This window comes from Accipiter gentilis, chromosome 23, assembly GCF_929443795.1.
Source record: "Accipiter gentilis chromosome 23, bAccGen1.1, whole genome shotgun sequence".
NCBI classification, from domain to species: Eukaryota; Metazoa; Chordata; class Aves; order Accipitriformes; family Accipitridae; genus Astur; species Astur gentilis.
The window spans coordinates 911,782-927,360 of record NC_064902.1 but is presented as its reverse complement, the minus strand read 5'-3'; the positions used below and the strand labels follow the sequence as shown (position 1 = coordinate 927,360).

The 15,579-nt window shown below is 46.9% G+C and overlaps 1 protein-coding gene across 2 annotated transcripts in view; it reads right to left on the bottom strand.

Annotated features, from left to right (window-relative positions):
- The window catches only part of PHF2 (PHD finger protein 2), an 86,645-nt gene extending 71,961 nt beyond the window's left edge, over positions 1–14,684 (bottom strand). The window contains exon 1 of one of the 2 annotated variants that reach the window (XM_049827054.1): positions 14,398–14,684. In XM_049827054.1, coding sequence (XP_049683011.1) covers positions 14,398–14,495 — 98 coding nt within the window. In that variant the 5' untranslated portion in view covers positions 14,496–14,684. The remainder of the gene's footprint in view (positions 1–14,397) is intronic. The other variant, XM_049827053.1, reaches the window with a different exon arrangement.
- Between the last annotated feature and the right edge of the window lie 895 nt (positions 14,685–15,579).

Below are 15,579 nucleotides of genomic sequence, written 5' to 3'. Positions count from 1 at the left end.
CTGGATGTCTACCATAGCCACCCTACGGACACCGATTTCTTACCTACTCCCCCCATGATACAGCTTGCAAACATGAAAAGTGAATCTGTACCCAACAAGGACAATGGACTGCATTCAGCTTGAAAATCGGAAGAATAAAATCCTGTCACCTGAGAACCAGCTCACATATTTTATCTCAGTTACAACGAGCAGTGAACATGCAGGAGGAAAACACAGCTGATCAAAACCAAAACCTTGAGTTATGTAAGAAGTAAAAATCAGGTAAATTTTACTGAGAAAAAATGAAACCCAAAATAAAATCCAAAAACCGATTACTCGCCTTTCTGGTAGCAGCTTTCCAGAAACCGCAATGTGTACACAGATTTGTTGATTCAAATAGCACATATAACCAAAGCTAAATATTCTGACACACACTCAGAAAAATCACAGTGGATCGTCACTTAATCTGCTATGCCATATCACTGCCAAGCTTCAAAGGAGCGCAGTATGTTCAAGACACATGTTCTGCCTTAAAGAAATAATCTTCTTAAGATACCAAATAACAGAGGAAGACTCCATGCAATTACAAGTTTGCTGGGCTTCTACAAAATAGAAATACTGCAAAGGCCGTTGATACATACTTGCCACACAGCGTGTCAGCGGCAGGCAGAAGGGCAGCTAAGGGGATGCCTGTAATAGCAAACTCAGATTCGGAGGCAACTCCAGCTGTCAGCCAGCGGTCAGGCTGGGACATCCAGTAAACACAGACCACGGCGCTGCTACCAGACCTTCCTGATCCTCCTCTGACTCCGTCTTCCAGAACGACTTTCACTCCCCTTCCCCTTCCAAAGATAAACTATTCATTTTCTTCATTATGTTACGTATTACATTTAAAATACTAACGCATAAATTAATGTGCATGCACGAGAGTTAAATCAAACCCAACCACAGAGAAGTTAACTGATTTGAGAAAAACTCCGGAGGAAAGGAGGAGCAAAGCCAGTAATGAAACCTTGTAGTCCCATCTCCCTGTCCTCTGCATTAACCTCCATGTTTAACCAGTAAGTCTGAAAATACAAATGTCAAGTATTTAACACAGAGTTCTGACTATAACAATTTACATAGCAACTTTAAATCCAGGGTATCCTTACGCTCCACAATTCTACAAAATGCACAGACAGTTGCAGCAAATCAGCGTAGAGCTGCATCATACCATGCATTTCAACCAGAACACCAGGCACGCTGCAACAACTGTTGAAAATGCTGAGGAACCCAGGAAAGCAGAAAGAAATGTGTAACTTTTCTCCCAAATAAATTTTTAGTGCATTTATTGCATTGAACAGAACTTCTTATTACAAAATCCGGTTGAGTCAAATCACTACAAAGCACTCTTCTAATTGCTGTGGCCACACCACCAGCCTCCTGCTCACCATGGTGGATACCTGCTCAACAGCACAGCTCCTTCTAGCATGATGCTGGGTAATTGGTTCCATACTCACTCCAAAGGCAGCATGTTATTTACTGAATCTGCATTACTAGTTTTACCAACACAGTGGGCCTCTCATCCGAGTACTGCTCGGCTTTCATTACTTCGTCCCCAAGATCTCTGAAGATGATAGCTATAGGTACCGTGGAAGGAATAGGTACATTTCGATGAATACAGTCATGTCATTAGTAATCTTGGATTGCTTGAAGATGTGGGAGTAAAACTGCAGGGGACGATGAATAATACCGCAGGGTGAAATGCAGCTGTGGGTGAAAAAACGTTACTATTTCTGATACTGTTTATAAAGCGTAAACTGGAAGACAAAGTCGGTGCAGAAGGCACGGTACGTCAGGACACACACTCTGTGCTGAATGAAGAAAGAAGGTTCTAAAGAAGTTAAATACCTTATTTCTGTTAATTCTTTGGAAACCTAGAGAATGCTTACGCAGGACTCTTACAAATTAAGCAAGTATTTCAGAGACATTTCACCTTCACCGTTCCAGGGTGCCTTTTGCAGGGCTCAGGAAGGATTATTCTCCTACAGCACTGTTTAATGCCCTGCTGTATTTTGAAGTTTTATCATCATCAAGTTTTACCCTCTCTTAAACATCAGACCAGACTGACTAGAGGACATGAGCCCTTGTAGCAGTAAGTACTTTTCCCCAGCTACCACTATATTTTACACCTGAAAAAGGCAGACAGCTGGGTATGGCTTTAGAGCCGCAATACCTACTCAGCCTGACTGAGAAATACCAAGCTTTCCTGCAGAACTGATGGTGCACTGTTCCCACAGCCGACGACTGCTGAGAGGTATTGGGTTGTAGCTCTGCTACAGTGACACCATGGTTGTGACTAAATCCAACACGAGCCCAGACTGTCAAGTGATTTCACTTCTCTTAAATAGTCATACTTTGACTTATCAGTGCAAGTTCACCCTATTGGAGGGGGGGGAGGTTCTTTCTATGAAGTCAGAGCAGAGTCTTCTGCCATTATTCATGAGCTAATTCAAAAGGTAGAAAACCAATTTCAGAACTAAGTTGCTTAAAAAATAACTAGTAAACCCGTATTTGGCTTCTCTGTAAATTTAATGCAGGTATCAAACATTTGCTGGTTATGCCTGATAAGTTACCGCAAATATAGACAAAGCAAAAGGGAAACATTAATGTTGAGTGGAAGATATGGGAAAAAACATTCACTGAAATACGGTCAAAAATTATAAGGTCTATGTATGAAACTAGAAAATTAAGCTTATTTCTTGGACTGTAGAAGAAATGCTCAACTACTTTCTCAGCAGAACTCAAATGAACAATTATATCATCTCACAATTAAAGAAAATTACTCTTAGCAGAAGGACATCAAAATGTTGATACAAAAATCTGTCTGAGAAAGAGGGCTTTTCAACTCAACTTACGAAATAATAAGATATAACACCTAGAAACTGAAAATAAGCAACCTTATATTGGAAATGCAGGTGATTTTTCCAACAATGAAACAATAAACCATTAGGATGACTCATTAGTGGATTTCTTGACTTTTCCTCAAGAGTAGATGTGCTTCCATTTGGCCGATAGGTTTGTTCTGATGCAAAAAAGTTGGTTGATAATCTGTGTAAGAGTTCAGAATACTGTCGAGCACCCCTTTGGCATTAAAAACTGTGAATTCATAGGATCTTCTCAGAACAGGCCTGAACATTTTGACACCTCCACCATCTAAGCAAGAGTAAGTTCAGCCATTTGAGAAAAAAAGTCCTGTGTTTGGCTGTAAAGAAATGGCACCCTCATCTTTTTCAGACCTTCTCCAATGCTCTCTACCATCTTTATGCCTTTCAATAGTAAAGCTTAACTGAGAAGCCTGGTCTCCAGACCAGGAATTAGTCAATTTAGAATGATTAATCCCTACTAAATGTAGAGTAGAAGCTTTAGTGTTTCACACACAGGGATGAGCGAGTTGACACTGCCGAGAGGTTGCCTATGGACTTCTTTTCTAGCTAGGTTATGCACAATGGGAGAGCAGCCTTAAGTTATTTGGTCATCCTGTGGGTCTCGCTGCTTCTGACGGTACTTCTGTGACTTGGATTTCTGAAGTGGCCATGGAAAAAAATATTTAATAGCCCTACAAGTTTTACTGTTCTTTGCTCAATTAGTATTCATTCAGGTATCCAGCAGGATTCCTCACCGTGACAGCACTCGTTAATTCCACAAGAAGTATTTCTGGGATAGGAGGAGTTCATATGCTATACCTACAGCAGTCTGTAAGGAGCTAATGTTCAAATGGTCCTGCTCCCAATTAATTCCAGTCAATAAACTACACATTTTAGCTAAAAAAATTAAAAGTACACTAGATACACTCTAATTTTACATTCCTTAGCAACTGCTGCAATTGTATTTAAGGGTATTTAGTGATCACGAATGGAGAGAAAGAAAATCACAAATGGATAGCACTGTGATCCAGGAAACACTCTCCTTGTTCAGACACAGGCCAAACAGCAACAGAAGTCCAAGCCCTTTCACTTCCCCCTCCTGCCCAATCCAGAGACTTTGGTGACACGTTCAATAGAAGGGATTAAATATTGCTTACGTTCTGGCTATGGAGACTGTATTCCTGAATAATGATCACTGCCTGTTTCACGTGTTCCCATGTTATTCTGCGTTCATCTAAAAACATAATGAAAACCATTTGCAGTCTTTGTTGTACCTGGCATCAGAAGGCAGAGGGCTGCCCAGTGCTAGGCATGTACAATGAGATACTGTTCTGCACCGTAGCAGTAACAATACAGATCCCAGCTGAAAGGGTAAATCACAACCACATGGCTCACATTTAATGAGTGTATTTTTATACACACGAACAATCACAAATGCATACTATAATCATTCGTATTCCATGTGCAAATCCCACAAAAACCAAAGATATCGTCTGGTCAACCAAGATCACTCTGCTGTCCACACATAGTGTAGAGATGGTGTCATTATTTTTTTAAAGTAATGAGCATGCATTAACTACGTTTTTTTTTAAATCTTTATAATTTGGCCATATCAAATCCAGATTTTCCAGACCAACGAATGGCACATACAATATAGGAACAGTGTTCCTGCCAATTTTCACATTTCCATCACCTTCCATTGAGATGTTAACAGCAAAAAAGGAGGTTTAACAAAAAAATCACAACTAATGACTCCTAGCAGAAACATCTCACTTCTTTTCTTCACTTGTTACACCCTTTCAGTCTGCCAGATGAAAACTTCAATGAAAAATGCTCTCCCTGAGAGTAAATGTACTGTATTTTTTGCTAAAAGAGGAAAATGCAATGAAATCCGTAAGCGAGTCAATAAAAACAAAAAGGCAACTGCACCTCCAACTGCTCTCACATAGTTCCAAAGTATGAGATTAACAATTGCAAATAGGAAATTTTTAAAAATTTTTGGTTTACAATTCTGATTTAATTTGTCCTGTCAAAAACTATCGCGTAACTTTCTGCTTGTCTCAACTACTTGCTAAAGCTAATGACTGAAATACTAAAAATTGCTGAATATCCCATTAGAGGCCTACACCAGTTAGCTGTGCAACTTCAAGCACATCGACACCACAGTGGAACTCTGTGTCCTCACATCTGCTCAGGTTTCTAAGTACATTACTAAGCCACGGCCTCATCTGAAGAAGTAGCGCCCAATGTTTTTGGCATTTTTTGCCTGGTAGGAAGCACAGAGAGGCATTCCGCAGCGGACTGCTGGCCGGGTATCCTTCACACACTGTCAGCCTCTCCCCGGAGCTCTACCCAAGGGCCAGGAGAGCTCAACAAGCAGGGGTTCACCCCCTCCGAGACCAGGACAAAACCGTCTCCCAGTGCCCCGGATGCACCCCAGGCTGGGATCCCAGCTCTGGAGAGCACCAAGCACCAGAGCAAAGCAGGAGATGTTGCAGTCTGATCACTACCAGAGACCATGGTCATGGAGTGACCACAACACTGTCCCTCGCAGAATGTTCTTCAGAACATTGAGGTTGGGGCAACTCAACATTGGGGTTGAGCAACTCAGTCATGACAGGGAGTGGGGGACAAACCCCTTCGGAAGGAGTCCACGTGAGAGAGAGACTTTGTGAAATTCGCTAAGAACCTTGTTATTGCTAATATTTTCTATATGGAAGGTATTGAGATGTAACAAACAGCTAGGTAACACCCTAAAATAGATGGTGTATAATGCCCTAAAATAGATTGTGCAGAGGCTTATTGTTTTCAGATAAAAATCTAGAAAGGAATTACCATTCATATCACTCAGCAAGTGTAAGATTTTCTAATATACACCCACATTATGGTGTTCCTCAGCCACAGATAAGATGCATAAAATGGTTACTATGAAAAATCCAGCTGATTTCAAGGAGTTAGCCCACCTGTATCACAAAAAAGCCTCTAGCGCTGCTACAGTGCACCTCTGTATGATACTTTCCATGTCACAAATCACATTTAAATAAAATGTTTTGAGGAACTGCAAAGTATTTTATATATACAAATTTCTGACAAACAGGAAAAGAAGTCATTACAACGAGAAAGTTACTGCCCTTTAGCTGACGGAGTTTTGCTCATCAGAACACTACGGTACTAAGAGTGTAACACTAGTAGTGGGATTTTGTATTTGCTGTGACCTAGCATTCGAATGTATTTTTGAGGTGTAATAAAATTTTGCTAATGAAGCTGTGAGCAAAAAGATCATTTGTTTTTGACAGTGAAAGGATGTTCTGTTCACACCGGACAAAAGGCTGGTGGCCTCAGCAGACCGCTCACGCACAGAGCACGACTCAGCGCAGCCTCTGCACATGCCCACACTGCAATCCAAAAGTGTGACCCAAATTCATGACGGCAGACCAAAGCTGACTTTAAACTCATGGTGGTTGCACAGCTCCAGGCACCAAGTATTTACTGAGAGTCCTTGTGCAATTGTACAAATTGTCCCTCAGCTGAAGCCCACGCTTGCATTATTACAGGCTGCCATATAGGAGATGGCTATCCAGGCCAGAAAAGCACCCTTCATTTTTGGTGTAGGTATATGACACTACTACTATAAAATGTATATCAATCAGAAAGAAGAAAATATATTAAGGTAATATTAAAGATGATGGGTTTTAGAAAGCCTTATAGTGATTCTAGAACACTTTTTCTTTTCACCAGCTTCTCCCCATACGTAGTTATGCTGCGTTGATCATTTTTTTCAAGACATTTTTATCCATTTCCCTCATTATAGAACTATTCAGCAGCAAGGAAAAAACACTGGGTAACCATGTCCCACTTTGCTTGCAGAACTCATTTTTTTTTGTTCTGACATTGCTTTAACTGTTCTGATTAAAAGCCAGCACCCGGTAAGGGTGCAGTCCTGCTACTACTGAACTTAACAGGTACCTGGGTGCTTGCAGGACTGCTCACAAAACACAGTCGAGCTAAAGGTTCAGGTTGCTGAAGAGCACTCGTTAATTCAGACTCTCTTTCAAATTTTTCTTTTTTTAATTAAACATGAATTGTGCTTAATATGCATAACATTTTATCCTTTCAGAGGTAAAATCTGGGTAAAACCTTCTGAAATTAAAAGAATCTTTATATACAACACCCTGCTCTGATCTATACTTACTCTCAGGTACCGGTGTACCAGAAACTGTACTTGCAGGCCAGCTCTTCCCACGTTACTGTCCACACTTAGAGTTACTTAGACTTTGATTTTCTAACGCATACTTTAACTGGAGAATAATGCCTTCATTTCTGAGGTGACACATCAAAACCTCGATGTTCAGGCCAGCTAAGCACTCGTGATACCTAAATTCCTATTTGGATAAACTGGAGTAATCAGTTCTTTTCACAACTAGACTTGATGTCTCAGTTAAACACTTTTTCAAACTGAAACCTCAGGGTCTCCTAACAAGCAAGTTTAAGTACAAGACACCCAGGCACTGTAAACCTAGAGGTGTCTAAGTGATGCTCAGTCCTACAGCAAAGGACTGATTGAAAGGGAAACATCTGTTCTGCTTTAAAGCCAGCTTTGAAGACCTAGATGTTGCACGGGCATTGACAGAAAAGCAGGCCTAAGTAAGGCAGTGGTCCAGAAGGCTCAGAAATGGGGAAGCTGATGCACCTTTCCATGTCTAAACACGGAGCCTATCCTACTGTTTAGCAATGGAGTGCTGTGCCAAGTGCTTTTCCTGGGGATGTCAGCATTACAATACCACCATGGAAAAGTTAAGGGTGAACCCTAATTTCCATGCAAACTTCTTTTTTTGAGTAAGAATTCAACCTTTTTAATTTACACCAAATACAGGTTTTCAACCCTCTAGCATGTATTCTCTGCCACATAAAACTTCAGATAAAACTTGTATTTGGAAATCTGCTACACAAATTGAGACTTACTTTTAACAAATACTTGCAAAGTATTCTTGCAGCTGTGATTGATACTGCAACGGCCCAAGAGACTCTCTGAGGTCAACTGAAAGTTTTAATGGCATACTAAAACTATGACATATTTTCCATTCTGAATCTCAGGCTCTTTCTCAGAGCCAAAGGACCAAGAACACAACACTGACTGACAACAGGCAAAACCAACTCGCTTTACCGTCTGGCCAGACTCCCGATGCTCTGGAAGTTGGCGTCAATCATCGCTGTGTGACCACACATTAGTACAACAAAATCGGCATCAGTACGGGACAAACGTGCCACGTGTTTCTACCTCTATGCAGCCTTGGACATTTAAAAATAATTTTAAAAAAAGATATAAAATGGATTTGAAATGAAAAAAGCTTAAGTTCTCTGAACAGCTTTCGGCTTACAGAATAAATAATGCTATGTTACTGAAAGGAAGATGAAAATCATGGCAATTTCAATATGAAGACAAGAAAGGTCTAAACAGTTTTATCTTAAGTTCAAATCTTCTTCTTCACATTCCATACTGACAACTCTTTTTTTAAAAAAAAAAAAGTAGGTGTTTTGGGTTGTTTGGGTTGTTTTCCTTCTAAGGCAAACAATACCCACTAAAGTGTCCATGTGGACACTTTATCCAGAATAATTAGCATGCTTTGTGGGCTCTGTAAAATCATTTCTAAACAACCTGGTTTTCTTTTTTTTTTTTTTCTGGAACAGGGCATAAGGGAAAGCATTCTGGTATAGGTATTAGCATGGCTTATTCACGATAGCTGCTCTAGTCAATCTCCCAGCATAACGGAGGCTGTAATGTTGACTAACTCTTCAGGAAAACTTGAAATAATCTTAAATATTTAGTTACTGGAAAAACTTACATACCTTGTTCCTATCTGAACTCCACACACCAAAGGAAATAATTCTGAGCACAGTACAATTAACCTTAGTAACTCCCTCTGCTGTGATAATACTAAGGCAAACTGCACTGTATTTTGAGGATTATCCTCATCTTAAAATTTTACCCAAATTTCCAAAGTTGGCCACAGCTAGTGATAAGCTTATGTAAAAGAGAGGAACTAGGCGCTGCCATGCTAAACTAGACCTATTTTTAAAAGGGACAATGCTGAACGCTCCAGTAGGAGAATAAAATCTCCTCAAACACAGGGTTTTTAGTTTTGCAATGTAACAGACAGGTGCTTTCCTTAACCCGGCTGGAGTTCATTCTGTGCATTGAGGCACCTTGATTAACACCCATCGTAATTTTATGCTGCTATGGTAACTGTGTGAGCTACTTTTAGATAACTAAACTTTTTGTAATTTTACTAAGTTATTTACTTCAGCTACACCTGGGGCAATAAGTTTCAAAGTTTAAATATACACGGGGTAGAAAAATAAATACAAAAATACTTGTTATTTTATTTAGCAGGTGATTGTATGATCCTGTCCTACACCACCAGGTGCACCTTATAAAAACTGGTAACAAAATATCCACTGCAGAGGAAATAAATAATTTACCTTCCTTCACCTACAGCTGTAATAAATAACCCAGTACAGATTTCTAGTTGAACAAACTCGTACAAAGGACTTGCCTTGCCTTGAATATTAGGTTCTGTAATGCTCCCATAATAGATGAGATACTCAGAGACCTGTTGTTAAATATGACTTCTTCCAACCCTCAGCGGTTTACATTCACAGCTTGCCAGCAAACCTACCCTTGCTGCTTTCAGCTGCAGCAAAGGTGCTTAGGAACAAAGGGTGTCCCTGAAGCAGGCAGCTCCTAAACCACAGACAGCTTCATCCATCATGACCAGCATCATCACCTAGAAGGAGAGGAGAAGGCAGCGCTCTTCACGCAGCACAGGTGTAACACGCTTTGGCCAAACCGCTCCACCGAGCCGGTGAACCATCTTGTCCCGCATCATCTAATGCAAGCTTGCATGGTACATGGCACAGAAAACATCTCCTTCAGCCTGCAGCAGCGCCTGCACAAAGCCATTTCTCTGACCAGGCCTGCAGATGAGGTGCCAGAGGGACTACCTGGGCACCTGCTGATTCTCAGCTTCTCATCCATCAGCACACAATGCAACTCCCTCCTCCTCCTCTCCTGGCTTTCTCCGAGTCCAAAGAGCTGTCTCCCATACCAACGGGCTTTACAGCAGGGGGGGGTACGTACAACCCCCGCTATCGCTCCTGCCTGCAGTCCTGCTGCTGGGGAACACGTGGAACAACACCAGGAACTCCTCATCAGGAAGGGACCCGAGGCGTGAGGACATGGCACAGACTTACTACGACAGAACAATGGAGGAGCCAGGAAAGCACGGAGCACCGAGGTTCACTTTTTACAGCAAAGGACCAGGAGCAGCTGAGGTGTGGGGGATTTCATTAGACCAAACAGCCACATCAAAGAATGTACAGTCTTCACAAAAAGAGAAGTCAAACAACCCCACTGTCTGCTTTAGTGTTATTTTCCTTTTGCCTATGAGATAATCTCCATCCTCTCCAAACAGAGCTTGAAGCTGCTTGTCTTTTGCTGCTCAGGCAAATGGAAAGCAGAGAAATGACTGAAACACAGTCTAACAAGAAGTCACAAACAGCGTTCTGTGAACATACTGGTGGCTCCATTGCCCAACATACTTCCTAAACAGTGTCCAAGGGTCTCTGATGATGGGTAGCATATGGAGTCATAACAGAGGAGCTCAGAAAGCTTTCAGAAAGAAAGGAACAGAGCTAACGATGACAAGTTCTTTACTCTTTCCTCCTATAGACCAGCAACATCACACAGGCAAGCCTACCAAAGGCTACCAACCCACGAAATCAACGCAGATGCCTAAACTTTGTCGATCAGAAGAAACCTATCAGGCATATGTATCAGTTCAGCCACACAGTCTAAGGCAGCAACTTCACCATGTACAGGCCTAAGACGGCAATGATGACAGGCACCCAGGCAAGAGCAGCGAGCGCCCCGAGGTGCTGCCGTCCCCCCCGTGCAGGGGCTCCGATCCAGCAGTGAGGGACCACCTGGACGTTTCTCAGGATTAAGTAATGATTTCTACAGAAAGATCTAACACGGCTTCGCAAGAGAAATCCTTCCTGAAAAAGATAATAAAAATTACCACAGTGACATCCAAAAGCCCCAGAGAACCCTGAATCCATCCCTCTGGCACTTGTATCGGGAAGTAACACTGAGCAGTGATTTCCAAACGGTAGTCAACGGCACGTCAGCAAACTGCCGAGTACTCGGCAGTGGAGAGCACTCGTCCGACATGTGGAGATGGCTCCATCTCCCCGTCTCCAATTTCTAAACAGCATTAAGTTAAGTTTAACATACATTTGATATTTTTGTAATACAAATTTACCGCCGGAACTGCCGAAGCCACTGCAGAGATGCTACCCGACCCCCGATGCGAGGGAGACTATGACTGCTATGTGAATAAAACCATGAAAAACATTTCTTTAAGTATTTGGAAACTACAGTCAGAAAGGAAGCATGAAAACACCTGATCTGCTTCTACAAAAGCAAAACAAAAATGACTTTTTTTTTTTTTTTCCAAAATGCACACTGTATGTCATGTTAAAAAGAGACCTAAGTATGACTAAATGACTAAAAAACTGGGCAAGCCTCCCTGATGGTATGCAGCTTTGCACACTTGCTTATTTTTGGTTGCAGTACAGTGTCTGTATAAACATTAATACTACAAGTACTTTGAGTGTCTAGGAGAGAGAAAGGACAATTTTATACAACTAAATCCTGACTTTTATTTTTCTTTGTTGAATATTTATTTGTTCATGTAATACCAAGAAAAGCAAACAGGGACATACATAAGCTGTTTTCTACTACATCACCCAATGAACTTCTGCAATACAATTATCTTCGGTTTTGACACAGTGACAAGTCTCCTCCTCTTCAGTTTTCTTTACTTTAAAATCCATCTCTGGATGCTGCTGTGAGCTAAGCAAAAAGGGTGCAACGCCCCTGCAACAGAGCTACTGTTCGATTTTGTCCCTTTATACCACAAAAGGAAATACCTTTCTTTGTGCGTGCACGAGATGTTGCCCCTGAGCTGCCCGCGAAATGATCGTTTTCTTCATCAGTTACAGCTAATCTCTTTTCATCAGTTTTAATCAAAATTCACCACTGCATGTAGGCAGCTTAACTCCTTTTGCTGTTTATCTTTTCACTCTATTACCACTTGGCATGAAACTCTTAATTTTTTCATGTTCTTAAGTTTTCCGAGTTTCAAGCACACAACACTTGCAGCTTCCCTCCAGCCTCTAGATCAGCCTCACCTTGCCATCTGTACCTAAGTCTTAATCAGTACAGTCCAGTGCACACCCTTTAAGCCTCACGTCCCGAACCACACGTGTAGAGCACCCTATCGTCAACACTGACACTAGAACTATTTATTTCAGTATTTTGCTTCGTGTTTCTATACAGCTTTTTAAATAAATGGCAGAACGTCACCCCTAATGCCACGGTGAAGTTTCTGTAACAGTCTTCTGTGCGCAGGGGTGGTTTTGGGGATGAGCTGCCGTCGACCCGGGGCCTACTCGGGCATCTGCGAACCGCAACGGCAGCAGGCAGTGCCTCTTGCCTTCGCCTCCTCCATCAACTGTTTTGAGGCAATGATTGGAGCTGGTTAAGATGAAAGAGTTACAGTTTAACCTTACCAAATGCCCCTTCACAAAAAGCGCTCACCCAGGTGGTTCCCCAGGTTTTAATTTCACTTTTTACACTTCTACCGCTCATGGAGAATTGCTGCAAAGCCAGGAGCGCTCCATCCTGCTCCTCCCTAACACCCACCGCAAGGAAAACCTGCCCACACCGCGGCTGCTGCCCTCCTCTGCCCCCTTCCCCTCCGTCACCGGGACCCTCCGGTACCGCCCGGCCCACAGCCCTGGCTAGCCGAGGGTCTCGCAGGTGCGGTACGCGCCTGGTCGCTTATTCTGGGAACCTCCCGGGGCTGACGGCCCCCCAGAGACCCCCGCTGCTCCATCCTCTCCCCGTTCTCGGCTCGAGGGCAGCCCCCGCCGAGCCGCTCGGGACGCGGCACCTTCCCCTTCGCCGCCGCCGCGGCCGGCCGGGACCCGGCCGCCCGCCCGCCCGCAGGACGGTGCCCGAAGCCGCTTCCCGGGCGCTTCGGTGAATTTGAACGTTCTCGGCTCTCCCGTTACCAACTTCCCCGTTCCTCACCGAGGAAGAAAAATAACAATACGTGCTCCTGAAGTTGCGCCCGGCCGCCCTAACTCCGGCGCGGCCACCCGCCCATTGTCTGCCGCACCGCCGCTCCGTGAGGACGGGCTCGGGGAGAAACGAACCGAAACGAGGAGTCCTCCTGCGCCCCGGCCCGCCCCGCTACGGCTCCGGCTCCGGCTCCGGCTCCGGCTCCCCCTCCCCCGCCGCCGCCGCCGCTTCCCCGCGCCCGGCGGCCGCCGCCGCTACGGCAGGCCCCGGCCTCGGGCGCTTCGGCGGCGGCGGCAGGGCCGGCCCGGGGCGGCGGTGGTCGTCGGGGCAGCCCCCCCCCCCCCCTCCCCCCCGCACACCGCCGCGGGGCGGGGGTGCCCCCGCACCGGGCTCAGGGGCGGGCTCTGGCAGAGCGGGGTCTCCCCGGCCCGGCCCTCCCCGCCTCAGGGCAAGGCGCGCTCCCGCCCCGCCCGACTCCCGCCGCGGAGGGGCTTCCCCCCTCGCCCGCCGCCCCTCCGCCAGGGCCGGGCGCGGACCTCGGGCCCCGCCGCGCTCCCCTCGGCCCTCGGCCCGCCAAGGGTTAAACCGCAGGGCTGTTGCGCGGCGACGGTAGCCCTGTCAGCCGGGAAACACCCCGGCTGCCCCCCCCACCCCCGCTCCCGCCGCCCCGGGGAGCCGCGGAGGACCGGGGAGGGAGCGGGGGGGGGGGGGGCGCCCGGAATCCTCCCCGGCCGGGAGGCCGGCCCGGCCCGCCGCGCCAGGCGCCGGAGCCCGCTGACAGGGCGGCGGAGCCCCGTCTTCCGCCGCCGTGGCCCCCCGCTCCCCCTGCCCGCCCCGGGCGTGCCGCGGCCGGGTCCCGCGTCCCCCCCCCCCTCGGCCGCCCCGGGCCCCGTCTCCGTGAGGGAAGCGGTGTGGAGCCGAGGGGAGGGCGGCGCGGGACGCACGACATCCCGGCCGTAAGAGCCCGCCGCCGCGCCGCCCGGCCATCGCCCAGCCGGCCGGCGGGAACGATCCCCTCCCCGAGGAAAGCACAATGGCCCCCCACACACACCACCACCACACACAGCCCGGTGACACCGGAGCCCCGGGGATGGGGGGGGGGGGGGAGCTTTGTGCGGGGAACCCGGCAAAATTTACAAAACAAAACACACACACACACACAAAAATACAACGGGGAGAGAGCGAGCGAGAGACGGGGGCAGAGTGGCTCCTCCTCCTCCTCCTCTCCAAAAAGGCCTGTTGGAAAACTGCACACGGCGGCGGCTCCGGCAGCGCCTCTGCCCGCGCTGCCCGGCGGAGAAAAGGCGGCGAAAGGCGGCGGGACCGCGGCGAAAGGGGGGGAAAGGCCCGATCTCTTTGTGTTACCTGCCGTGAAACCAGTCCTTGCAGGCATCGCACTCGATCATGAAGCGGGTTACGTCGTAGGGCAGCCTACAGATGCAATAGACGGGCACCGTCGCCATGTTAGCTCCCTTCAAAACAAGGCTGGACGCCCGGAGGAGCGGAGCGAGCGGGGCTGGCGGCGGCTCCTGCCGCGGGGTCGCTTCGGCTGCTGCTCCTGCCGAAACGCCGGCGAATTTGCGATGTCGAGGAGACGGGGTGGGGGAGAAGGGAGAAAAGAAAAAAAAAAAAGGGGGGGGGGGGAGGAGGGGAGGAAAAAAAAAAGAAAAAAAAAACAGATAATGCAATTACGGCTCCTCAAGGGCGGGCGAGCAATGTCAGAAAAATAATAAAGGGCTTCCCAAAGTTTGGCTGCATGGTTCCTTCGGCTCTGCGAGCGCCGACCGGACTGGGGCTTTTTTTTGTTGTTGTTGTTGTTAAATGATTATTATTCAAAATGTTTGGCGAAATGCATTCTATTGCGTGCCCCCTGGTGACAGTACAGTACCGAGGCTTTTCATAAACACTCCGAAATGTAGCCCTTTCCTTGTAATGTCCTTACGTCAGCTTGCAACATTGCAATATTTCCTCTGCCGGGGCTGGGGCCGGGGCCGGGGCCGGGGCTCGGCGGAGCGGCCGGCGGGGAGGGTGAGCGCTGGCGGCGGCGGGCGCGGGGGGCTTTTGGGGGGCCGGGGGGGGGGTTGTACCCCCTGGCTGCCAGGAGGGGGGTTTTTAAAGAAAGCGGCCCGGGCGCGGCTCTGTGCCCCGTGTGTGTGTCCCCCAACCTCGGGGAAGGGGGTCTGGCAGCGGCCGGGGGGGGACCCCACGCCGGTGCGTGGGGGTCGCGGTGCTTGCCCCCCGCAGATAGAGCGCGGGGTGATGCTAAATGTGTGTCGGCGAGAGGGAAGCACAAAAGCCCTCTTTTCACACCGAGCCATCGCGGAGCGGGCACGCTTAAAAGTAGCTGTAAGTACCGTGCCGCAGAAATAACACCCTGACGGTCTGGTGTTGGGGTGGTGATGGCGGGGAAGGGCCCGTAGACATGCACGGGGGGTGATTTACGTTAAGAAGGAAAAAAAATGACCTTCTTATTGGTAGGACTGTATTGCCGCTTTTGAAGTTACCCACCTCCACCCTTTCGCCATTGCGAGTAGGGCTGCTACACCA